This window comes from Archocentrus centrarchus, chromosome 17, assembly GCF_007364275.1.
Source record: "Archocentrus centrarchus isolate MPI-CPG fArcCen1 chromosome 17, fArcCen1, whole genome shotgun sequence".
NCBI classification, from domain to species: domain Eukaryota; kingdom Metazoa; phylum Chordata; class Actinopteri; order Cichliformes; family Cichlidae; genus Archocentrus; species Archocentrus centrarchus.
The window spans coordinates 29,377,278-29,403,883 of NC_044362.1; the positions used below are offsets into that span (position 1 = coordinate 29,377,278).

The 26,606-nt window shown below is 41.1% G+C and overlaps 1 protein-coding gene across 1 annotated transcript; it reads right to left on the minus strand.

Annotated features, from left to right (window-relative positions):
* Positions 1-369: 369 nt before the first annotated feature.
* LOC115795625 (neuropilin-1a-like) lies at positions 370-24,177 on the minus strand. The gene is made up of 12 exons (XM_030751615.1): positions 24,117-24,177; positions 23,225-23,400; positions 22,551-22,706; positions 18,189-18,333; positions 11,087-11,266; positions 10,560-10,604; positions 7,107-7,244; positions 3,679-3,980; positions 2,703-2,799; positions 2,179-2,223; positions 2,030-2,074; positions 370-1,094 (listed from the first exon to the last, which is right to left on the minus strand). Exons 1-12 carry the CDS (start codon positions 24,175-24,177, stop codon positions 820-822), a joined length of 1,665 nt encoding a protein of 554 aa, XP_030607475.1. The 3' UTR covers positions 370-819.
* Positions 24,178-26,606: the final 2,429 nt, after the last annotated feature.

Genomic DNA, 26,606 nt, shown 5'->3' on the forward strand with positions numbered 1-26,606 from the left:
ACCAGCAGAAAAAAGGCAACAGAAAAACTGGAGGGGAAAAAAAAAGGCACTGTTGGAGCTAGACGCCGGTCGAAAGGCGGGGACGGGTCCCCACTTTAAACAAAAACACACACACACACGCACGCACACAAAGATGCGCGCTTATCATGTACACAGACATGACTGTAATGATACACATGTCTACAGCCAGACTACTACACATACACACCTTATATGCGGCTGTGTATAAATGTGAGACACACACACACACACACACACACACACACACATGCACACACACGCACACACACGCACACACATACACACATTTTCAACCACACATGGGGACGGGGACATACGGCCAACAAAAGATATCACAATAGCATATTCTCAATAGACTGCCTGTTTTGTGAAACAATGACATCTGAAAGGAGAAGAAAAAAAAAAGAGAAAACCCCCAAAACAAACAAGCAAACAAACAAAAAAAACAGATCTTATCTTTTCATAAAAGTACACAAAGATACTTTCATCTCAGTTGGTCTCAACACCAGCATGTGATTACATGAAATCAACAAAGCACGCCAAAAAACAAATAGAATCCTTAGTTTTCTTCTTTTTTTGTTTTTGTTTTTGTTTTTTTGCTGTACAGATTCTTTATACACAGTGCCCCCTATAGGTGAGTCCCTTCCACTGCTGCTCCTGAGAAATAAAATTACATCGGCTCACTTTCAGCCCACCCTGCCATCCCATTGGTGGCTTCAGCCCTGTGTTCCGCTTTCTTGATTGGCTGCATCAAACGTGTCCGCGCGGAGCAACTGCAGCTCCGTCCCCCTTTCACACTCACGCCTCTGAGTAGTTAGTCTGTCCATTCATCTTGTCCTTCTTTAGTTTCACGCCATCTACCAGCTCAAAGTTATAGTTTTCAAGGGCAGATAAGTTCCTGTCCGTCATGCTGCCCTGTGAGCAAGCGCAGTACAGAACGACACCGCAGATGGCGCCCAGGAAGACGCCCAGAGCTGACATGGCGATGATGGTGATGAGGATCGGGTCCAGGGTCTTTAGCATGTTTCCTGGGCTGCCAAGCTGATTGTTTTCTTGTGAGTAGGTGTCCATGGCTGCAAAACACAGAAATATATTCCAGTTAAAATATTCAAAATAGAAACAGATGAATTCAAATACTCCTGCCTGAATATGTAAAGAAGCTTTAAAATATCCCCAATTGCCTTAAACTCTGCATTTTTTTTTTTAAGTCAGAGTATGATTTTGTTAAGAAACAAAGAGGGAAAAAATGATCAATTTGTACCTACAAGAGAGATGATTTATTTCACTTTTTTTCTCTTGCAAACATGTAAAAAAGCTCTTCTGTTGGTTGCTGGGTTACAGAGCTGCCTGGTCATGCCTGATCACTGAATATAAATATATTCACTCAGAAATAAATCTTCATAATTTTATGAAATTTGGAACTAATTTCTTGCATTCCTGAAGAACTTGAAGCTGACATACACCACAGGGACTGCTGATAGGGACTCCTATGTTTACTACACTTATAGTTTTATAACCATGTCTGTTTTTTCCTTATGGAAGGAGATGCAAGTTTATATTGATGTTTGTGTTGTATTCTTTGGTAAAATGTACCTTGGTGATATATTACATCTGAAACCTAATCAATACATGTCTATAAAAATAGAAGTAAATAGAAGGTTTCGAGATCACGCTGATAGTTTTTCATCATCCCCAACTTAAAAACAAAACAAAGCAAAGGAAGTCTGAAGTTCATAATTATTGTATAAATGTTACATTGACAGCAGTACAGTAATAAATACTGTACCATGCTTCAAGTACATTTTCATCAGGAAAAAACAACTATAACAAAACAGTAACAACAGATGGAATTCTTTGAGGTAAATAAAACAAACAAAGAAGAGAACACACTATCACGAGTGTGATTCTTATTCTGGCACCAATTTAATGTTTTCCATTACCAATTCCAGTGCCCAATAAGTGCATGCACTTATTTATTGAGCACCAATACATTATGTTCAATACTCACGCATAATGAGGATCTCTGTCGGTGGAGTTGTGGGAGGTTTTGGATCTGGAGTTAAAAAAACAAACACTGGAATGTCTGTGGAGAAGTGCCTAATAAATAAGTGCATGCACTTATTTATCGAGCACAAACATATTATGTTCAATACTTACGCAGGATGAAGATCTCTGTCGGTGGAGATGTAGAAGGTTTTGGATCTGGAGTGAAACACAAAACAGATTCTCTGTTTGCATACGATGCAGAACAGATGCTGGAATTTCATCGCTTTCTCTCTACACTTTTTAGATGATGTTCCTGACAAAAATAAGTATATTGAACTAACATTTAGAACATTGATTTGTTACATTTCATGCCTGTATTGGAGTATATGTTGGGTTATTTTTTTCCGCCACCAGCAGTGGTTCTTTTTCCCCACCCTTGTGTGTCTGATCCACCTGAGTTCTCCTGCTATACGGCCTTAGACTGCATATAAACTGTAGACTGAAAAGCGACTGCGACATCACCCACTGAATAGTGAAGTCTTGTGAAACCGTAAACTAAGGGTTTTTTGTAGGGGGTAGATCTGATTAAGAAACCAAGGGATACTGCACATTCATAACCATGATTACATATTTGAGTGGGCTGATCCCTTCCCCCTTCCATCATTCCTGATGTTAAGGAACACTGAATTACACACCTTTGCAGTCCTCAGCGCTGATTCCATCCATGATCTGGATGTTGTCCACAGCTATGTGGCCTAAGCTGCGTCGGTCTGCGACACCTTCCACCACCACCTGCAAATAACAACACAAAGTCTTTCACATGCATTTTCTGATACAGGACAACAAAAAGAGAAGGTTAATCATCCAGTAAAGAAACCTCCCTAATTGTGGCAAATGTATATATTTTTTGTAAATCATACCTTTCTTTCTCTGCTCTTACTTTCTGTTTACACTGTTGACCATCAAATAAAGTCAAAAATGACCCCAAACATCCATCCTACTGGTGAGTTCAGACCACACATGAAGCACAGTCTATGCAAATGCACAACTTGCAGAAACTTTTTATCTCTTCTGACTTTACAAATGGTTACAATGTAAGACTATAAAAAGCCAGTATTTTCTTGAACTTCGACAGAAAAATGTGAAATGTGACAAAGCTCGCTGGTAGAGATCAGAAGTATAGTTTATCACAGTAGGGAAAGAAAAGTTAACCAACAAGTTTCAGGTTTCCAGCTGCTCCCACCATGCATGTTTTTGTCTTTTGACACAAATACTTCTGTGTTTTAACTTTGGCAGGAATTGAGAAAATCTGAAGTCCCATCAGAAAATTCTTGCTGTGAGATGACTGTCCTAACCTCACACTCTGCCTCCACAGCTTGTTGTTATTTAATCTCTATGGAAAAGCTGTTCAACTGGAGCAGGAAGGACCTAAAAATAACAAAAAACTTGGAAGGCTTACATCAAAAGCTCTAAATGATCACCTTTAAACACAATTCACTGTCATCTTAGAATAAAATGCCTTTTTTTGTCATTATACAGAATGTACAATGTCCTATTACAGATTATTCTGTAATAGGACAAAAAAAAAAATGAAATCCAATTAATTTCCAAACAGATTCTAATCTCTCCCTGCTGCCATTTTAAGCTCCTTACCATCTAGATCTGTATTACCTGATAGGAGGTGCTTGAGTGTGGCAGTATAACCCGTCCCTCCCTCCACCGACTGCCCTGATGGCCACTGAGCGTCCACAGGATCTGCCCCTCCTCTGCCTCCTTCCTGTGTTTGATGTGAAGCGCTCCTGCATGTTCACCAAACATGTGGTACCAGAATGACATGCACAGGTCCGAGTCTGGTGAGGTGATGGGCAGGCTGGCCAACCTCGCCACCTTCTCTTCTTTGTCCTGATCTTCACCAGTTTTACTCAGCGTGTCTGAGTCAGTCAGCTGCATGTAGATGAAGTTCCCAGGTTGGCCTGCAGGGGACAGCAGAAGACAAGGTAAGACATGACTGTGACATTAGAGGGCTCCTGACAGCTTTTCCTATGCTTTGCTGCTTTTTAAAATACTTGTATCAAACATCCCTGAATGTAAAAACGCAGTGAGGAATGCTTTTTTTCTATACAAATTTAATGAATACAAGCTTTAACATGACTGAGCGTAAGCATCAGTGTAACAATAAAGGGCTTCTAAAACGCACAAGCCTTCATTACAGTACAATCATTTTACTGCTTTCAGCTGATTACTTTCTGTGAGCTTTCTCCAAACGCTTAACCGTCTTTTCATAAAGTGAGCAGTTGATAATATGTGTGTTACTGCTCATTATAAAGCTTTAGAAACCCCCAGAGACATCAGATTCAAGGACCTCACAAGGTTTTCTGGTGAAAACAAAGGGCTCATGCTTCAGGAGAAAATCTAACTTGACATCACAAAATACTCATTTTTTTTTTTTTTACTAGTGATCTGGTTAAGTCAAGAAATCAAGGTGAAATCATTCATTTTAGAGGTAGTTCTACTGCTGCTGCTGCTGCTCACCACAGAAACATCCATCACACCCATCAGGCTTGAATGGAGAGAAGGACAGAGAGCCGAGGCATGTTGATGAATTTCAGTGCTCTATGTCTTTTAAAAGTCAGGGATTTCAAGGCTGTTTGTGCCTTTTTCAAAATGTGACACAGCTCATAACATTTACAAGTCCCATTCTGTTCGATGCAGTGCAGAACATCATCCATGTTAATATGATGAGCAGTTGTTTCTTTGCAAAGCGGCTGCTGTTAGTGCATGTTTCAAGGTGATGCATGATAAAATGATTTCACTGACTGTGCTGGACACTTTGTTGGTGTTTTTATTTCTGTCTGTTCCTGATTTTGTTGCATACAGTGGCTTTCACACAAGCTGCGGTGGGCTGATGACGCATATGATGTGTTCAAAACATCCAAAGAGACAGAAGAGAAGAGTAAAATATTCTGCAAAGAAACTGTGTCTGTTTTCTTCATTAGCTTCACTCCTAAGCTTCAACAGAGCCGTAGGGCTATTGGTGGGAACACACAATAAGTCTATGCTGTGTTTACACACATTGCCTACCAACAACAAGCTACGTGACTATTAAAACGACCACCTGGCACGTCTACTTAAATGGAGACAGATTTCCAAGAAAGGCTTTATTTACATACTCACACTTGAGTTGTATAATTTACGGAATTCAGACACACAATCAACTTTTCCTCCACCGCTTGGGCAGCTTTCACAATGTGCGGTGGTCAAAGTTCAAAATTGTTCAGGCTGGCTGAACTTGGTGTGCTCACATGTCACGAACCATTGTTGTGCCACAAAAACAATCAACAGTTGTCCCATCCTGTATAAGAGCCCCTTACCAACTCATCACAATTGTGTTGTGTCTTCACAACAATGTATGTAAGGATTAAAGTTGTATAGTGGGTTCAGTTGGAACTGTCACTTAAAATTTCAGGAAAATATCCCATTTGTGTTAGAAAAAATACACAAGGTGTGATCACACAAAAGTAAAAAACAAGTTTATTTGAATTTGCTCCATCTCTCCTGATCTTTTTCAAGCCAAGCTACTATTTTTGGATTTCTTCCGCTGTGTCATAACAGGAAACCTTTCAACTTGAATATAATTTTTTTGAAGAAAAAGGAGCTGCAGGCAAACAAATCTGGTGAGTAGGGCGGGTAGAAAGCAATGATTTTGTCAGTGTAGCCAGAATACTCCCACTTTATGCCTGCGCATGATGACACGCACCACAATTTGGACCATTTCTGACAACCCTTCTCCATCACACCCATCAGGATGTTACAGCAGAACTCTGTGATGCCGGTCTGACCCTGATGGATGATTTCACAATGCACAACCACAAGAATGTCCAACAAACCAAACACACACACACACACACACAGGCATGCTTCTGGTTCTGCTTTTGATCTGATCCACTGCTTTAAGCCATGAACACTTTGGACTGTTCCATTATAAACCTTGGTGGGAGACCCAACTCTCATCACAAGATCCTTATTGGGAAAGTTGGGTCAGTTTGATACAGAAAATGTTTGCTGGCTGTGAAAGTTTGAGGTCTATGACGGCATGGTCAAATTTAAACTGAATATGGTTTTTGATATTTATGGATGAGTTGCTGCCTCAAGTGGAGGTGTCCAAGTATCTCTGGGTCTCGTTCCCGATAAAGATGGGAGATTGACAGACTTATTGGTGCAGCATCTGTAGTGATGCGGATGCTATTGTGGCCCCATTGTGGTAAAAAGATATCAGCGCTTGTTGATCTACTGGTCGAGCTACACGCCCACCCTCAGCTGTGGTCACAGTATGCGGGTACTTACTGAAAGCACAAGATCATGAATACAAGCAGTGGAAATGAGATTCCTTCAAAGGGTGTCTAGTTTCAGCCTCAGAGATGGGGTAAAGAACTTGGTCATTTGGGAGGGATTCAGGACAGAAGCACTGCTCCTCCACATCAAAAGGAGCCAGTTGAGGCTGTTTGGGCATCTGAGATTATGCCTGGCTTGGAAGAACCTCAGTAGAAGGTGACTAGGAAGAAAGATGTTTGGCAACCTCTACTTAGACATCTGCCAGTTAAATGTTAGAAAATAGATGGACGGACCTCTTGCAGCAATTATTACCCAAATATGATCTTCGGGTAGTAAGAGGGGCCTAACATTATAATTTGAGCGAGCATGTGCATGACACTACATAGAGAATAAGGCCTATTTAGCTTTGTGATACATTTCCATGTTCACAAACTCTTTGTCCTTCAGAGCAGGAACAAGGTTAGGTGTCCAATGGGAATTTCTTTTTACATCATAGGCATGTTTTTCCTCATTTCTTTAAACAGAAAATAGGTACAGTTGTGAATTCTCAGCAGCACAGGGACTGTGTAGTGTTATTTAAAGCTTTGTTGAAAATATTCCAACTTCTAGCACAAGAGGTTTCAACAGACTTTTCAACAGATGCACAGTAACATAGAGAGCTACGGAGCACTCTCCCAAAGCATCTGTCGAGTGCCACTAGTTCAAAAAAGGAGAGGGAAAAAAAAAAAACCCAAATTTGAACGCAAAAGTGAGCACACATCACCTACCTGTGTGGTCAGTGGTTGGTCCTCTGTGGACGCCAGGAGCCCCATTGGCCTGGATGATCCACTCGGCCCCTGTACCGGTCTCTCTGGTCCAGCCGCAGAATGACGAGAAGTCAAAGTTACAGGCAAACCATAAATAAGCTGCGGCAAAGAGACACAAAAAATGTTGTAAGAAGCTGGTACTAAATGGTGATTTTATAAATATACAAGCCTTTCTGAAGCTCCATAGTGTAGTGGTTAACAAATTCACCTAATATGTCCCCAGTTCAAGACTGGGAGGGGACACAAAGCCCTGGGAGAATTGTGTCAAGAAAAGGAATCCAGCGTGAAAAAACTGTGGGAAATCAAATATGCGGCTCTATGTATCAGCCAAAAGACGAAGAAGCTGATGCTAAATTGTGGACCTTCATGCAAGTCTGGCAAAATGACTAAAAATATTGGCAAGGGCACGGGCAGGGAAAGTGTCAGTTGCTTCAAATGTTATTATTGCTGTCTCTCCTATCTGCTCCTGTAAACCCTTCTAGAGAACTGAATCCATAGCTGCTATGCTATGCGACAAACTGCTTGGGTTTTTAAGTGATAAGGCTGCTACGATCTGGGGCTGTTTTCTCTCACCAAACTGTGTCATTAAGGAGGCGGTAGAGGAGATTGGAAAAAAGAACAGCAGGTCTTGTAGCTTTCCTATTAGGAAGCTGTTCCTGCTGTCTTGTATGGTCAGAGTATAAATTGTGCAGGCTGTGGAAAGCATATCACACCAAACAAAAGGCTTGTGCAGATGGAATAGGGTGAGACAAACAGGGAGACCATTGTGACTGTATGTACATTGTACAGTGCTGGAGGGCATTTTCCTCCCCTGATAGGGAACGGCAGCAGCACGTACATATGTTTGGGATCAGCACTTCAAGAGAGAGAAGCCGAAGAATGGAGGGAGCTTCCATGGAGAAGGGCGGGGTGCCACCAACATCAGCGGATGTGGCCCCTTGAAAAGGAAAAAAAAAAAAAACAGAAAAAAACCCTCCCTTTTTTCCTCTGCCTCTGCAAGCAGTCGACTGGCGGCAGAGGTTCACCACAGCATCCAAAGAAATGCTGAAATCTCTCAACAGTGGATATGTTGTTTCTGAGAGGCTAATAGGATGCAGAAATGACCATGGAGCTGCACAGTAATACCCACCTTACCCACCCGCCCGCCCGCCATCCAGCAACCCCAAGCTGTCTTCACGCGATGCTTCAGCTCAGCTAATTGAGACCCAAGAGGCCTTTATTCTTCCTCTGCTGCTCTCACTTCACCTCCCTCTATTCCTCTTTTACCTGCACTCTCCCTTTCTCTTTTTTTGCCTCTTTATCCTTCTCACCCAGCCTCCTTCTCCTCTCTATTCATCCCTACTGCTTTATTTCGTTTTCTCCCTGTCAGGGCTGCCATTTTTCTGGCCTATTCTTTCTTCTGAGGCTGGCTGTTTGCTCCAAATGAGTTGAATTTGGTGTATTCACAAGGGATGATAAACTGTGATATGGTGCTAAAATGTTCACGCAGCAAAGAAAGACATAAATGATCAAAACAGAGCACTGCATTTGTGCAGAATCGCAACTTTTATGTTTACCTCTGTAGTAATACCTGCAGTTAGTTTATACCATCTCGTGTGTTAATGCCACCCATTCTTTCTTTTCTGCTGTTGTTTCCACATCTGTATAGTTTTATGCAGAATTGCAGATGCTCATAATCTAAGTTTTAAGTTGGTTCTTGATAACGAGACACTATTTAAACGTTCCCAGTGGGGCTAAAGATAGATCTGCTGTGAAAGGAATAAGTAAGAAAATATATTTCTGCATTAAATTCTTGACTTTTCTCTAATATGCTTGCTCCTTTCCCTTTGAGACCTTTAGAAACCCTTTAATGTGGTGGTGGTTGTCCCACCCCTGGCTATCATAAAATGAATAATTATTAGCGTTTTGGTGATTTTTTTTTTTTTTTTTTGGTTATGAAAAGGCCTCTTGATAGTTTTTCCTTTTTGTTTAATTTAAAATTAAGCATAGCACTCTTTAAGTCAGGCTACAAAAACATGCTCAGGTGGTATCCTATGATCAGCTGAAGGCAGATGTGGGACACCATTTAAGCCTGCCTGCAGGTGTTGTGCATCTTCAAGCCACTCTGATCTGTTCTGTGCAAATTAGTACACAGGGAAACTTTTCTACTTTTCTACTTTTAACTATAGCAGTCTGGCATCACACATGAAAAACACTGAAGAAAAAAATGTTGCCCTTTCCCTCTGTGTAAATACAGTATAATGCCAAAAGCATGCCTTCACATGGATATGAACTTGAGTGACATCCCATTCTTAATCCATAGCGTTTAATATGATGTCGGCCCAGACTTTGCAGCCATTGTTGGAACAGGAAGGGACCATCCCTAAACTGTTCCCACAAAATTGGGAGCATGAATATGTGCAAAATGTCTCGGTATGCTGAAGCATTAAGAGTTCCTTTCACTGGAACTAAGGGGCCGAGCCCAACTCCTGAAAAACAACCCCACACCATAACCCCCCCCCCTCCACCAAAGTAGACCGTTCTCCTGGTAACCACCAAACCCAGACTCATCCATCAGATTGTCAGATGGAAAAGTGTGATTCATCATTCCAGAGAACACATCTCTGCTGCTCTAGAGTCCAGTGGTGGCGTGCTTTACACCACTGCATCTGATGCTTTGCATTGCACTTGGTGATGTAAGGCTTGGTTGCAGGTGCTCGGCCACGGAAACCCATTCCATGAAGCTCTCTAACACTGTTCTTGAGCTAATCTGAAGGTCACATAAAGTTTGGAGGTCTGTAGCGATTGACTGCAGAAAGTTGGTGTAAGTGAGTTACTGTCGTTCCCAGTCACTCCCACTAACAGCTGACTGTGGAATATTTAGTAGTGAGGAAATTACACAGCTGGACATGCTGCACAGGTGGCATCCTATCACGGTATCACACTGGAATTCACTGAGCTCCTGAGAGCGACCCATTCTTTCACTAATGTTTGTAGAAGCAATCTGCAGGCCCAGGTGCTTGATTTATACACCTGTGGCCGTGGAAGTGACTGGAACACCTGAATTCAAAGCTCTGGATGGGTGAGTGAATACTGCAATATAGCGTATACAGCATAATAGCACATCTATCTATTTTCTCTCTCTACAATCCACTAATGTCAGAGTTCAGCCGTGTCAGGTTCATTTGTGAAGTGGGACCACGAAAAAGCTATTAACTCTAATGGAGGTCAGTTTCATTGTTCTTTGTGACTGTGGTCAGTACTGTTGGTGACACTGAAGTGCATTCATTCACTGATTGAATTAATGCACTGATCTGGCAAACCCTGAACAGCACTTTCATATCTACATCTGCCTGTACAATGGTTCAACTTTGCTTTAAATGAAACGTATCTTACAGAGAAAACATGGAAGCAGATTGTGGCGGAAATACTCACCTGGCATGAACTCCACAATGGGGTTGGTGGACAGGGTGCCTCCTGCTAAAGACAGATGGGACAGTCAGTTTGGGGGGATCAAAGGTCAGAGAGGGTTTTCACACCCACACAAACACATGTCTCTTTATGAAGGGATTCAGTTTTCAAGCCTAGAAAACACACCTAACGCTTCATGTGGCTGACAATAAAAGAGGAGATAAAGGAGAATTGGAAACAAGGATAGTCACACACTGTTAAAGAAAAGCAAATAAATAAATAAAGCTGAACCGAAAGACCAAATTCAGTCAAAACTATAGCAGTCAGTGGGAAGATAAGGGAGAATCTCTCATGATCTAATTCCAACTGGACTTCATTACAGCAGAATTTAAATCAATAATATTTAAAGGAAGAAAAGAAGAAAGGCTTTTATTCCCACATTCAATCCTTTTACCTTTAATTGCTTTGCATTTTAATTTGGCGAGTGCTACACAGGCAGAGATGGAGGGCGGTGAGGGCAAAATTAAAGGAACTGAGTTTCTGTGCTTTACCCATTGGGTCATCGTAATCAGGCGTCTCTGTTTCACCGATGCAGTCCGCTCGTCCTTCTTCACACTCTATAATTGGTGTCGTGCCAGGGACGGTGATTGGTGCTGTGATGGTCGCACCAAACGTGGTCATGGGAGGGGTAGATGCAAGCGGGGTGGTTGGAAGTGCTGTAGTTGTTATTTCTGTGAACGAAGATGAAGAGACGGCAAGTATGAGTGACTAGAATGGACAAAAAAAAAAAAAAAGAGTGTAAAGAAATGAGGTGTACTCCACCTCTCACCCTATGATAGCTGGAACAGCCTTGAACCCTCCTGCACCCTTAAATGGGATAAGCAGTTAAGAAAATAATGCACTGATAAAACTGACACGTTTAACAACATTAAGGGACATAAAAGCACAAAGTCTGATTTGTAGATGCTGTGTTTTGCAGTGTGATTGTCAAAGGGATAGATTGGCTTAATAATGGCTGGATTGATCTCATACATGGCCCTGCGGCAGATATTCAGACCATAACTGTACAACTGTACCAGTTTAATTTTTTCAAGTATCCAGACACCTCCAAAGTTTTGTAAAGGGCTGCAGCGTCACAGGTGGCTGTGGCTAAGAACGTGAGGGGCTGCTCTACCAGAAGGGCTCCTCCAGTGTCCACATATGTGGACATTGGAGTACCCTTTGGCATCCAACCGAGAGTGAGTGTGTTTAGTTATTAAAAAGCACTGAATGAGTGTGTGAATGGGTGAATGTGGCTTGTAGTAAAAGTGCTTTGAGCGCTCAGGTTGAGTAGAAAAGCACTCTGTAAGTACCAGTCCAAAGCTCAAACTTCCAAAGCCAAAATAATTCACTGATTTTTCATTAAGTGCTAACAATTTTCCTTTGACAACAAACTCAACATCTCACTGGGGAGAGAAAAAAAAAGAGTCTGTGCCTCAAAAGTCTAGAATCTCAAAATATTCTGTGAATAATGATTGGCCTTGAGCGATTCGTTAACTCCTAAATATATACTGACACTGAGAATATTTCTTTCCCAGGGTTTTGTGTTTGCTGATTACACAGCACACTGATGGAAAGAAGCTAAACCAAAACAGTTTGGTCCCAGTCTACTAGTCCCTCTCATTGGCTGGCGCCAAACATGAAGGATACGGGACTGATCATCAGTGACAGACTTATTATGAGTCCCCCTAGAGTTGTGGGTCTCTGAGCATTTGTCTGCTTTGCTCTGTTTGTAATCCTGCCTTGGGTTCAATTTACAATTCACATATATTCTAGTGCAGAAATCGAAGAGGTTTATAGCCTGACAATGTAACTTAATGCCTCTAATAAGAAACATGCTTGAACTTTCTCTCTCTTTTTTTTTTTTAAACTACTGGGGCTGAATTAGCGCCCAACACTGCTGACAAACACGCCGAAGAAAAACAAAAAGTTAACTTTTATTTGGTAACTAACAAGAAAGAGGATCCAATCACCTCCTACTGCGGAGACAGGCGTTCTCAGTGTGATGCCGCTGTGTCTCGGTCTTGTCAGATACCCACTGGGGGAAAACTGTTGAAAACCTGTTGCTTTTTCATCTGCTATCAGTCTAATTAAGTTGATTTTCACAGTTTTTCAGTCGTGGTGGAAATGCAAACAGGAATGGGCACAAAGGACTTTTTGATTTTCTGAGTTTTTGTTTTTTTTTTCATGGCGCTTCTTAAAAAAAGAAGATTAAAAATAACACGGAGGTGAGCAGATCATATCTACTTTGGAGACAGATTTACAAAGAAGAAAAGTAGTTAGACACATTAAAAGCAAAGCAAGAAGCAAGCTACTGCTTTTGACTATAAAGCCAGTCTAATTAACTTAAATGTTCACTTTTCCGCGATGAGCTGAAAAGGATAAAAAGAAAGCTTTTTTGGTCTACAAAGGAGAATACGTAGGAGAAAGGTGCACCGGACACCTGACGTCACCCCTTAAAGTCACTAAACAAATGCAGAAGGGCGCGATGAAGACGACATTTACCGAAGTCAGATCTCTTCTATGAGAGAATTGTGGGTCATTACAAGGACCCATTGTGCTTTTTCCATATATACTCTGTTACAGTGGTGATGCTCATATTAAATATGGCCAAACATTCAGTGTAAAAGTAATCACTGTGAGTCTAATGCTCAGGCTCCAGACTGCTACAAATGCACATCTCGTTTTCCTTTTCGCTCTGTGTGTTGCCATTGAAACGCCCATATTAGGAATGCTGTTAAACCTCCAGTATACCAGGGGCAGTAAAAAAAGCTGGCTTAAAGTGAGAGTGAAAAAAACCTATAACAGTGGACGAAGTGAGGGTCTGCACTAACGCACAGTAAGAGATTATCTAAAGATTATTTTGACTTGTGAATCAAGCACAGACATAACAGTTTCCCCTTTAATGAAAAGTGATACAAGGCTGGATGCCACACTCTCATTAACTGCAAAACTCAAGTGTCTTGATTTCTCAGAAGGTTGAGAGCTGGCACCTTTCTCCCCATCAAGCACCAGAGTAATAATGACAGAAACCCTTGTATCTTGTTAAATTCTACTCTGCAGTCGATGCGTGGCGATGTGTTTTTATGTAAATGAAACAAATTGAACTTGCATTAAGCGTATGCAGACTATGTGAAAACCACAGATGGTCTGCATATAATTAAACTCTGTAAGGAAACGTGTCTGCGACAGTTCGAGTGGGATGGAGGTTTGCTCTTACAGCAGCGCGGATGTAAGCGGAGAGCTGCTGATTTAACTCGAAGCTCGAGGCAAAACATCTGATTAGGCTGCTGAAAGTGATCTGCAGGAATATTCTTCAGCTTGTTAGTTTCTCTTCGCTTGTGTTTGTCTGAGCTCGACTTGGCATCTTGATGCTCTTGTGAAAAGGGAAGACGACTCATTAATGAAGCACGGCTTTCAGATTAATTAACAAAAACATCTTTTCGGCAATAAAGAAAAATGAACTGCTAGTTAATGCTATCTTATATCTAACACCTTATATTTTTAAGGCTTTTGACAACAGCTTTAGCACATGTTTTTTTTAATTTAATAGCACAAATTTGACTTGTTTGGATCGTTAAGGACCACTTCAGGTCATTATGCACATTTATGAAGCACCAAACTGCCTCAGTGAACATCTCTGTTCCAAGAAGGCTGTGATTTGGATAATTGGATGTGATTGTGAATGTCTGTGTACCATGTTTTTATATGTATGCTCATGCTTTGCATGAATTTAAATGTGTATATGTGTTTATGTGTTTCAAGCAGTGGGATTAAAGTGTCTGTGTTGAAAACCTCCATGCCCTTTTCACTCTTTAACTTCATACACTAAAGTATGAGATGAACACAATCTGAGCATCCCTATAATAACAATAATAATAATAATACCACACTATTATCCTCATCATACTGTCTCCAGTGTTGATTAAAAACATTTAAAAGGCTTTTTTGTGAAATCATCTCCTGAAGATGTTTGTATATATAGAGGAGTGACAAATAAAGGAAAAACATCTTCAGTGTGCCTGGGAATCAGTTTTCTGGAACTCTACCTTGGGTAGGACATCAACTTTGATGCACGCAGACTGTTTCATGATAATAATAATAATAAAAAAAAAAAACCATGATCTTTGATGCACGGCTGCTTGTTTCCCTGCTACGCTTTCCTTGTTGCAGCCATGAGAACAGCTGGAGGAAACATCATAGAAACAACACAGCAAAGTTTTCTTCTTTGCTGAAACCCACAAATTCTGTTTCCCCTTCGTCTCTGTGCGAGCTTCTTTTTTTTCCTTCTTACAAGTACAGGTGTCAAGTTCAACAGCATCATTTCATGCTGGATTCTGATTGGTTGGTTTGCAGATGTAAGCTCCAGCAGCAGCCATACTGGTAGATGGGCATCCTAATTTTCTGACACAGAATTTTATTTTCTTTGGTTGCAAAGCTGTCGCGTTTCTCACTGCTTGATGTAGGACCACCGGTTTTGAGGAATTATCAGGGTCGTGGAGCAGCAGTCTAAGCAGGAATGCCTAGATTTGTCTCTTCCCAGCCACTTCCTTCAGCTCATCCAAGAGGACACCAAAACGTTCCCCAGTTTAATGCAGAACATCCCATAGGTGTTTAGACTGGTGACTCCAAAGGCCAAAGAAGATGATTTACATCACTGCTTTACTCGCTATTCAGGGACCCTTTATTTCTCAGGGATGGAGGCACTGCCATTTTCCAGGAAAACACTCCCATCAGGATGGGGGTGATCACTCAGAACGTTTTTTTTAAACTCATTTACTGTGACCCTTCCTGCCAAGAGAACAAGTGAAGCCCAACAATGCCAGCAAAATCCCCCCAAAGTACAAAAGAACCAACTGATCCCCTCACTGCAAGGGTCAGAGGTCCTTATTTCTCCTTTAATAGGGGGCCCATATGCAAGCAGATGCACATGATGAGATTTTTCAAAACCAGTAAGTATAAGCATGTCCATTAGCAGTGAAATATGTGCTAACATGTTGATATTAGTGAATTTCAGGTTGCAGTCTGCACGAGAATGTGTGCTTAATGTTTTCATCTGGGGAAGAGAAGGATGTTTGTTCTGCATCTTACTTTTACTGAACTTTAAATGAGGAGCAGTATTAAATCTATGCTGATAGTTTGCACATTTAGGTGTGCAGGTACAGTACGTCACTTTCTCTGAGCTGCTCCCTCACCTGTCATCTTGCAAATATTTTTCTTTGGCGTAAAGATGAGCAGAAAGGAAAAAAACAATTAGCTGCAGAGAGATTTTAAGGTTTTCAAGAGTTCAATTAAACAAGGTTAATTTAATTGAGTTCACAGATCCAAGACTCCCCGTAATTTCATGTTTCTAGTTGGATCTCCTTTTCCCACTGCTTCTCTCTCTCTCAGCTCTTCTGTCTTCTCTGTCCTTTAATCAGTCTTCTCCTTCTCTAGCCTCTCTCACTCTTTCACACACGGTCTTGCATGGTTTTGCTGATTCTTATCATTCTCCCTACAGTGCAACCAGATACTCCATCAGAGAGCCTGCTTCCTCCCTGCATCTGTTCCTTCCTCACCTACTGCGAGAGGTCAAGCCCTTCCTCCCACCCCTCCTCTCCCGTTTTCTCCCACACACCCATCAAGCGCTGACCACTGCAGCAGCAGAGATGGTGCCCTGCCACGGCATGCGTCAGCCTTTCATGTGCTCACACTCCCTTTCTCTCTCTCTCATTACACCAAACACTGTGAAGTATAAGCAGTAACAGCTGACTGCTTGGACGACTGAAGCCAAATGCTGTTTGCATGTTGGATTTTTCAATACATATTTACATTTTTTTATTGTTTTTTTCTAAAAAAAAAATGAAGAAAAAAGGCAAACATCGTAAATGTTTGCAAACATGTTTTTATTTAATCTGTTGGATACTTGAGCCTCAAGACCAACACGCAGCAGCCCTGAACCCTGAACACAACTTTTCTGACACATATGAGAGCTTTTATTTTCACTTGTAGCTCCATATTTTTTATTTTTGTACTCCACTAGAGTGTTGGTTGAGTCACTGTTAAAAATGATCCTTATTTCCATTATACTGGGCTTTTGTGCAGGCCCTCAGCTTGAAATGAGCTGTTTTAGCTCCCTTCCCCGCCTTTAAAGGAAGCTTTCTTCTGATTGGCTGATTGGCTGTCCCATCAATAAGGATACCTCTCTTATTGATGTCATAGTTCGCTGAACACAGGCAGTATAAAAGTTGAAGTAGCTACCGTGACGTCCTTGAGATGAGCTGTTGGCATCTAGGTATACTATCTAAGTGAGTTTGACTGTGAAACCACATGCTCATTGGCTAATGTCTTGAGATTGACAACTTGTTAGCCAACGAGCTTGCGGTTTCTTACCACAGATAATCCTCCATTTTGAAACACGATATGAGCAAGATTTGCAAAACAGACTTAATTTTTCTGTTCAATATGACCCACAATGAGTGACTGAGCCCATAAACTAAGCAGAAAAGTGTTTACAGAGGTCAAGACAGAAAGCTGTTTTCCCATACACCTCTATAGGACTGCAAATCTTCTTGCAACCAGAGCTATCACCCCCTGGTGGCCTACAGATAGAATGCAAGTTTAAGGGCCTTCTGCATTGGCTTCATTTTTCTGACCCAGAAGCTACGCCCATGGTTTATACTGTCTATAGTTCCCAAACTGTCTGAGATCCTGTATTTAGAGCTTTTGAGTCACAGGGATTGTTTGTACACACACTGACCTCATTATTTGAAACTTTGGCTATGTTTGTTATGAGCATCAACCGCTGCAACAAGACAGAAACAAAGGCCCATTTTACGGTAAGATCACTTTACAATAAGGACATAACAGCATGAAATAACACACAAAATGTTTTCAAAAGCGTTGTGCCACTTCAGTTGTGCTTCATGTTGGTTAATTATATAGAAATGAAAACTACAGGCCAGTAATGCAAAGATGTTAAAATACAGCAGCTCATCAGCTGCCCTCGATCTTAAAGAAGATAAGGGCAGTGTTTAACAGTGAACTTTATTTTGGAAAAAACAAGCAAACTTTGAACGTTCCTGCTGTTTTATGTTTGACTGCTTTATTTCACATAATGCGTTAAAGTGAACCAGAATGACGGGAGAGGTGAGAGAGTCAGAAACAACATGCAGCCTAGAGATTTAGTCTGAATATTTGGAAGTGTGACGAATGAGACCTAAGACCCAGCCCAGGTACAGAAAGCTTTACTGTGAGTGTCTCCCATTTGGCCTCATTCTGTTTTATTTATTTATTTATTATTTTTATTTAAAGAGAAAAAACAGCCACAACAGTAGATTCCTTCTTCCTGCACTGAGTTTCCTTGAATATCTAAAGTCAGCTTTTGTATATTATTTGCTATGGTTTATGAAAGCGCTGTGCCACTCTCAAGCAAGACCAAGCCTGCCAAAGGCAGAAACCACAGGAGTTTGTAATATCAGGATATTAAAGTGCAACATGCTGCTAAGTTTTCCAGTGTAATCTGGTCCAGTTCAAACTTGCTCCATATCAGAGGCTTAATGTAATTCCTTCTATCTTTGTGGTATAATACATAACGACAGATTGATAAATTTGTTTGTGGTAAAAGGGACTCACCCTCCAGTTCACAGCCCAGCAGCTCTAGGCGGAGGCCCACGCCCTCAGTAGTGGCTCTCTCTGGGTAGATTCTGATGAAGCGGGTAAGAAGCGGACCCATTGATCTCAGCTCTGGGGTGTCATGGTTCTGATTTCCAAAAAATACCTGAAGAAAAACAGGTATCACATAGATTTGAATTTATACAAACTTAGGATGCGTTTCTGAGCCAATATAATACTGATATTATGATACCAATATTTATTTATTTTCCAGCCATTTATTCCCCTCCCAGCACCAAGGAAATAAAGAAATCTTCATAAAACTGTTTCAGTCTCTCAATGCAAAATTAATGTGACACAACAGATAAATATTGGCCACTGACACTGTCAAATATCATCTGCCCGATAGTGTATCGGCTGATACTGATGTTTGGTTGATACATCTTTGTATCCCTAAATCAAATGACCATAACATTGAAAAGCACTCTGATCTAACCTGGCGCAACTTTATGCTTTAGGTGTTGATCATTTAAAGCCACTCAAAGAAAAATAGGGTTAAGATAATACTCACAATTTTCATTGATGCATGAAGTTTAAGGACCTTTCTAATATCAGTGTAAATTGTGCATTAAATGAAATCAATTAAGTAAACCTATAAAATCTGTAAGGTCTGTCATTTATAGAACCTGATGACAGTAGATCAGTAATACAGCAATGAATCAATCAACGGCTATTTTGAAAACCCTGCAGTGCTCACTGCTCTGTAAAAGCCCATCCTCAAGGCTTTGATAAAAATCACGGGTGGGTGGGCGGGGGGGGGGGGCCGCAATGTGCACTGCTTCTGATCAGGCATCACTCTGTTTGACAAGGAGCTGAAACAAAATGAAAGGAGGAAACAAAAGCAAAAGCCAGGAAATCAGATCCAGAGGCCATCCTTTCATAGTTTCAACATGGAAGCAGCACAGATGAAAATGGTTACAGTCACGCTGGGAACCAAGTAGTGGGACACCAAACACCAAATGCACCCCTGCCTGTCTTAACCGCCGTGGTTTCCAAATGCCTGATTTATTAAAGGCTGCAGTGTGGCAGTATAGATGAATTATAGAATTATAATATGCAAGACTGAAAGGAGTTTTATTTCAGAAACCAACATTTCAGGCTGTGCATGGAAATAACTGTTACACTAAAGTTGTTCTATCTATGCTAACACTTTAGCATACTACAGTATTTGTTGACTAAAAACATCTGTGTGACAAAAGGCAAAAAACTGTAGCATCTCTTATTGTCTGAAAGTCTTTAAAAGCTCTAAAGTTTAATGCAAAGTTTAGTTTTTTAGTATCTTTTTAAAAAAGTATTCCCATGTTCTAAAACATGGGAATACTTTAATTCACAACTGCACTCCTTACAATATCTACCAAGTTCTTTGGAACTACATTAGGTATTAATTTTGATGAAAATACAAAAAAAAAAGTTAAACTGACACATTTCTGTTTAAACATGTAAATGTCTGCAGGTAAGTATACAATCTAACATACATTGTTAGATATATACATGGGGATCTGTTATATTTTTTTCTTATCATGTAAGTCATACATTTACTGTTACAGTGGTGGATGCACTTGTTCAACATGGCCAATTTTTTGATAATGAGGTCAGGCTATGTAGAAGTAATTCCTCTGAGCCAAATGTTCAGGCTTCAGACACTTGATTTCAGACCGTTTTTTCAAACTTTGGCTTTGTATGATGTCATATGGGGAGCATATCCTTATATGGTCATCTCAGGTACAGAAGCCCCACCCACCTGCTGTTCAAACTTTCCGAGGGACAGTCAATCAGCAGAAAGTTGGGTTAAAGGAAGAAGGTCTTGAAAAAGGACAAACTAAGGGGCTGCACTAAGGCCAAATTCAAAACAAAATAGGATGATTTTGAACTGTGAATCATGGGATTATTCTCTAGTAAAGAATAAAAACAAGGATCTGGTAATTAGCTTAACCGGTCCCCTTTAAAGAGTAGTGCCACATTTTTATTTTTTAGCCTGACTTCCAGCATACATATTAGGGAAAATCTTAGGAGATTACTTCTACAGTAGCCCTTTAGTTTCTTTAGACAACGCTGTACCACTGTTACACTCAGAAAATGAGTGATTTTAATCTGCGTGCTGGGAGGTTAAGCTCTGAGAATTACAAAACCATTTAATTGCAGTCTTTATAACCATTACAAGTTTGGTTCGATCATCTTCCAGGACTGCTGTTTTTGATTAGACAGAGTAACCCACATGTCTCCCATGTACTCTGTATACGCTCATCTTTATGCGTGAACATGTACTGTATGTACAGCGTACGTGCTTGTGCCCAGGTATCTTTAAACACATGTACCGGCTTGGATCTCATTGAGCTTTCCTGCCCCGTCTTTTGAAGAGGTTTTATAAAAAGCCACAGGAAACAGAGCGGAGAGGCTCAGAGGAGCATCCAGATCTCCGTCTGCAGTAAATCAGCAGGAGTCTGATGGCCGGCTTCGCCCTCCGCCCTGCCATCTGGAAAACATAGAGGGGGATGTCGCACCAGCAGGGCCAGCCGAGGAGGGAAAGAGGGGTCTCGAGAGCAGTGACATGCATTTCCTCTTTGCGGATCAGAATTACAGTTATGTTTATAGAGAAAGAAAGTCGGTTTCTAATACTTCCAGAGAATAAAGTTTACAGATGGTTGAGTTTATTTTCATTTCTGGTTGATTTTGCAAATAAGATTAAGGCAAATAGCTGCAAGTAATGTTTATATTAATCTGTTTCGGATGAAGTCGAGCATGGTGAAGGCAAATTCCCGACACCCGCCGACGTCTATTCTGCTGCTGGATTATGAATGTGGTTTTCCTATTCTGAAACAAATTTGTCAGACTGCACATTTGACAAATTTGAAAGCATAAAACTTTATGAATGAAATCCAGCAAACTATATTAGGACACAAATATAGCTCAAACAGTAGTTCCTGTTTTCTTACTCCGTCATCTAGGGGACCAAATACTTGTGTCAGTCTTTTTGTATTAAAAAAAACAGGTTAATGTTCTGGATGCAAAGTTATGGATCCAACCCAACAACATAAAACATACTTAACAACTAAAAGCGACTCAGATATTAACGTTTTTATCAGCTCCAGTTCGGGACTACAGCCTGCACTCTGTTTGAGAGCAATAAAACTTCACTTAGTTGTAGTAATTTTGTGGTGTCATTAAGCCCAGAAAGTGCTGGAAAGCCAATCGATGAGAGACTCACTAAGGTATGACCACTAATATTTTTGTAACGCAGACGTATCGACATGTTTGATCAATTTGCGTCTCAGAGGCTCTGGTGCAGAAAGAAGCGAGGGACCTCGGTGCAAAGCTCGAGTGAATGTGAAAAATAAATAAATGTGTGGGTGGTCGAGCACCAACTCTGCTGCACTTTTTTTTTTTTTTTTTTGCATCACTAAATCCTGTTTCTTTCACACACCCCAACAATGCTGTTTTTCTCCCTTTTGTCTGTTTGTGCATCAGTTTTTAACCCACAGTCCTGCTTTCTTCTTCTACTCTGTGTTTATTTAGTGTAAGCTAAAATTATTTGCTTCCATAACAACCCAAATTTCCTCTTGAAAGTTTAGTTGAACTCTTCAGACAAAGCATCCAACACACAAAGTCCCACCGAGCAGAGCTCATGTGAACAGGAGTCTGTAATTTAGGTGATTAACATTTCATTCCAGGGGCGGCGCTGTGGCGAGCAGAGCGCCCGTCTCATGGCTTTCAGGAATTAAAGATGTCTGTAAGAAGAGGTTTATTTCATGTCAACAACTTTTTATCTGGCTTCCTTTTAATTCATGGCCTGCTTCACAAAACTGCCAGTGAATGAGACACAGGGGAGGAATAAAGAAACAGAGCGAAAGACAGGGAGGAGAAGCCAGAAGAAAAAGTAAAACCATTTTCATCTGATGTGCTCACACGGCCTCAAGCACCGCCTTCAAATGTGTTCATTAAACTCATATTAAACATATTAAGCACGTTTAGTCACAGTCTTATGGTTTTTTTGGATCCTTGATTGATCGGATCGCTGTTTTGATTTTATTATCCTAATCAGAGCTTCAGTTGTTGTGACAGTTTTGAATTCTGGTTCCTGTTTGGATTTCATTGTTTTTCTCCTGATGTGGAGTTTTAGTTTGTCATTATTCGAGCCTCTTGAGGAGCTGCCTCTTGGTTATTTTCTGTTTATTGTGAAGGTTAGTTTTCAGTGGCGTCTCGTTGCAGTTTTACTATTTTCCCTCCTCTGTTATTGTCCATTCCTTGATAGTTTGTAACTGCCATTAATTGTTTCCTCCCTGTAAAATGTAGACACACTGGCTTTATGTATATAGGTCAACCAACCTTGACCCTGGTGGTGTTGTCCTCCTTTACCATGGTCCACTCCTCTCCGTCCATGCTGTGGCCCACCTTAAACCTCTTCATGAAGACGTTCCTGTCACGATGTTTTCCTCCTTGGATCACCACACCGGTCACCATCTTGTCCTGGCCCAGATCCACCTGTCAAGGAGTTAAAGTTACGGTATATTTACATAAATGAACCCTGTCACTTTGTAATAGATGGTAAAACACAAAAAAGGACTGGCTTGGATTGGTGCGGCTCAGTGGTTCCCACTCTGGGGACTGGGATCCCTGCAGTGGGCCTCAGGATAAGATTGTTTAGAACTTTGTTAGTCAAATGCAGATATTTTTTCTTGCCAGATGCTTCCCATCTGAGTGGGGAACAGGAAAAATAAACTGTATACTTTATTTTAAATTATATACAAAAGCACTCAGGGCCATATGTAACTTGCGATGAGTGGTTACAAGCAGATATGTTTTTATTTCAAGGGGTCACCAGCCAGAAAGTTTGGGAAGCACTGTTAGAAATTATGAAATATTGTATTCCTGTAGTTAAGGATCTGTGATTGTGGCTGCTGGATATATAATTTCACTTTCTACTACTGTAAACACATAAAAGACACATAAAGTCATGATCTGGTCTTGACTGCTTGTTTCGGCTGTGTTTGTGAACCCACCTGTAGCCACTCATTTTTGAAAGGCTGCTTTGTCGACTGTCCGGTCCAGCCCGACCTTCCCGTCAATAAGCGGGCGTTCTCGGCCACCCAGCCCCGGTCAGCGTAGGAAGAGGCGCTTATCTGAGCATCTGCGATCTGGCCAGACACCATCCCCAACATCCCTGAACATGGGTAGTCTGTAAAGCAAGAGAAAGATGAAGAGAGAGCGAACAGTGGTTAGGAAACTTTTGAAAGGCGTAAAGTATGATAAGAAATGCCACAGCCATCATTATCTTGTCACTGCTTTAGTCAGCGGTTTTAGTTGTGAGGCCCTCTGGGTGCTGATGCAGTGTTTAAACAGGAGAGTAAAATACCAAAGACTCATCTTTAATCCCTAGGATGAGTTTGTTTGAAGTGAAAGAAGGATTACAACTCTTAGCCTGTGTACAGTACTGCGCTGTGAAAGGAAAGCAAGGATTCACTTTACCTCAGGTTTATTCACATGGCAACAGTAACAGTCGCCTTCAGGCACTTTGAAGTGTAAAGTAAAGACCTCACACAATTTGGGAGAAAACCTCAACAATCAAATGATCCCCTGTCAGCAAGCACTTGCAATGGTGGGAAGGAAAAACTCCCTTTTAACAGGAAGAAACAAAAGCAGGCTCAGGGAGGGGCAGCCATCTGCCATATGACAAAACACAGATGACCATAATGCTGTGCTGCAGTGGTATACAGTATAGACATGCAGGGGTGAAAAGAGGTGCCTGGAGAAGACGTGGTCAGTATACCTAAGGGGTGTTCAGGGTCACCTGATCAAGCCCAACTATGAGTGCTACCAAAAAAAAAAAAAGAAGTTTTGAGTCTAATCTTAAAGTAGAGAGGGTGTCTGTCTCCTGCATCTGAAATGTCAAACCTCTCTGATTTGGAGAGGTCTGACCCTCAGCAACAATTCTCCCTCTTTTACACGAGCACATCTCGTAGCTTTTCTGTGGATTCAGGCACCGTTGGGATTTCAGGCTCAGACCGACTGCGTGATGTCGAGATCAGGGCGATGTGGGCTGTCACACCATCTGTTTCAGGACTCCTCGTTCTACTTGGTGATAATTCTTTCTGACTCTGGCTGTAGGTTTGGGGTCAGTGTCATGCAACAGAATGAAAATGGAGCCAATCAGATAAGACATTATGTGATGGACAGGAACCCAAACATCCAAAGTGCCGAGATGTTTGTATTTTATGCTATAAGCAGTTTGTATGAGGATTAAGTTGTTACTGCTTGTCAGACTTTTTATGCTGTGTTAAGCTGATAAAGATCTTCTTTTTTTATTGCTGCTGCCACTACTGCTGTTACAATCAAGCCTGAATATCCTCCAAACTGTATAAGACAGCAGAGTTTTGTTCACAGGTTTGTTGTCAGGTATGAACGCGTATGCGCCTTCTATGTTACAATGGTAAGCATGATTTGTACTTTAGTACTATGCCCTCAAAAACAGGTTCAGACCCACATTAAAACCAAAAAACACTGCCTTCTTTGTGAGTGTCTGAACCCAAAGAAGGACAAAGCATTCATCAAGTTGCTGTGTAGTCTCTCAAGCACTGGTGAGATGATGAAAAATGATCCGAGATTTAAGAGGTCCTCAAGTTTGAAGAGTTACCAGACACCAAAACACTGCAAAGTTAATCTATCAGGATGAGGAGGAGGAAGCTGTCACAGTAAAAGTGATTTTATTTTTTCTTGATGAGCATGAGGGGTATAGCAGAAACTCTGCATTCAGGGTAAAAGGTAATTTACTCACATTACACACTCGACAGCACCTTGCCAGATGATACTGAGCCTCTTCATTTAGCACTCCACTGAAATAAATGAAGAGGCTGCATTATTCATGCAGAGCTAAAGTCGGTCTAAACAAAGCTTTCTTCCAATTCATAGAAGGCTCTGGATGTTTCATCTCCGAATGCAGTCAAGTCAAGCTGAATTATTTATTTATCTAAACCAAAATGACAAATTTGCCTCATTAAGCAAAACCCGATGTTGTGCGATTGAAATGGAGAAGGAAAGAAAAGTTTACTACTGCAAATCTGCCTCATGTCATCAGAGGTCAGAGGCAGCTTGCAGCAGAATCTGGCAACATGTTGGAGGTTTGAAGTCTCGTCTCATGGGCATTATGAACACTGACAGAGTCACTGACGTGTGTGAAAAACCTGCGACCTTGAGGTTATGGTACAATCTGTTCAACAACCAGACCAGGCCGCCTTCTGTAACGCTGCTATTTTCAGCGTTTAAGTATTAGAGTATATTTTGGGATAATGACTAGATGAGCTTTCTTGGAATGTGAACTCTTAATAATACTTGCACAGCATGGTCCTTAGTCATCGCATGCCAAGTTAAATCCATTATCCACAACAAGCTTGACTTAATATCCGGGCCCAAACAGTCATGATATTTGCATTTGACGATGCTCCCACAGTTATGGCGTTTAACAACAACAGCTCTTGGGGATGTAATTCTTCCACAGTGTGAAAATATGAAGCTACTCGGAGCCCCTTATGGAAATCTCCCACAGGGCTGCCTGTGTGTGTTTTGATGTTTCTGACCTTATGAGAACCAGATGTCCTCCCAGGGAAGAAAACGATAACATGTATTTCATGTTTTATCACTCTTTAAATTGTGAAATGTAGATAAAAATGCAGCTAAAAACTTTAGAGTTCTGCAGTAAACGTGCCTCTGGTTCAAGTGCATTACCTGCACATCTACACTTCCCAAACTGCATCACTATATCTCCCAAATCACCTGTCCAACACTCTACAGCCAGTTCTCCAATGAGTAAGAGCCTGATATCCAATTCATGAAGCCCTCCTACTGAGAATTGTTTGTAGCACATCAAGGACTGAGGTTTATGTAATGTTAGGGGATGAGTAATGAGGCACCATGATTTTTCCTCTGCTCCACTGTAATGAATAACGACATCCTTCTGTGGGAGTTTGTGCGCGCTTCGGAGGCAGTGATTATTTTAAATCAACAGAGAGCAGCAGGGGTTTCTCATCCACGAAACGAAAAGATGCTAGTTTGATTCATGATGAACAAAAGTGAGGAAAAGGAAGAAGAAAGAGCTGTGGGAGAGAAGGATAAGCTGGTAAAACATTACTAATTTCTTTAAAGGCCTTTTGTTGTATTTTTGCAAGTGATGCAGTTCCACTGACGGTCTAGAAAAGAGAGACAGTCTCCCATCATAAAGTGCCAGCTTCACAGCAGAAAACAATCACGATTACAGCCTGTTACAAAAGACATTGTGGTCTTTGTCGACCTTCATCACAACCCTACCCTGGTAGATTTCTATATAATTGCATTAAAGCTTAAAAGTTATGCATTTTATGTCCTGGCTCCAAAACACGAAGGCCACGACAA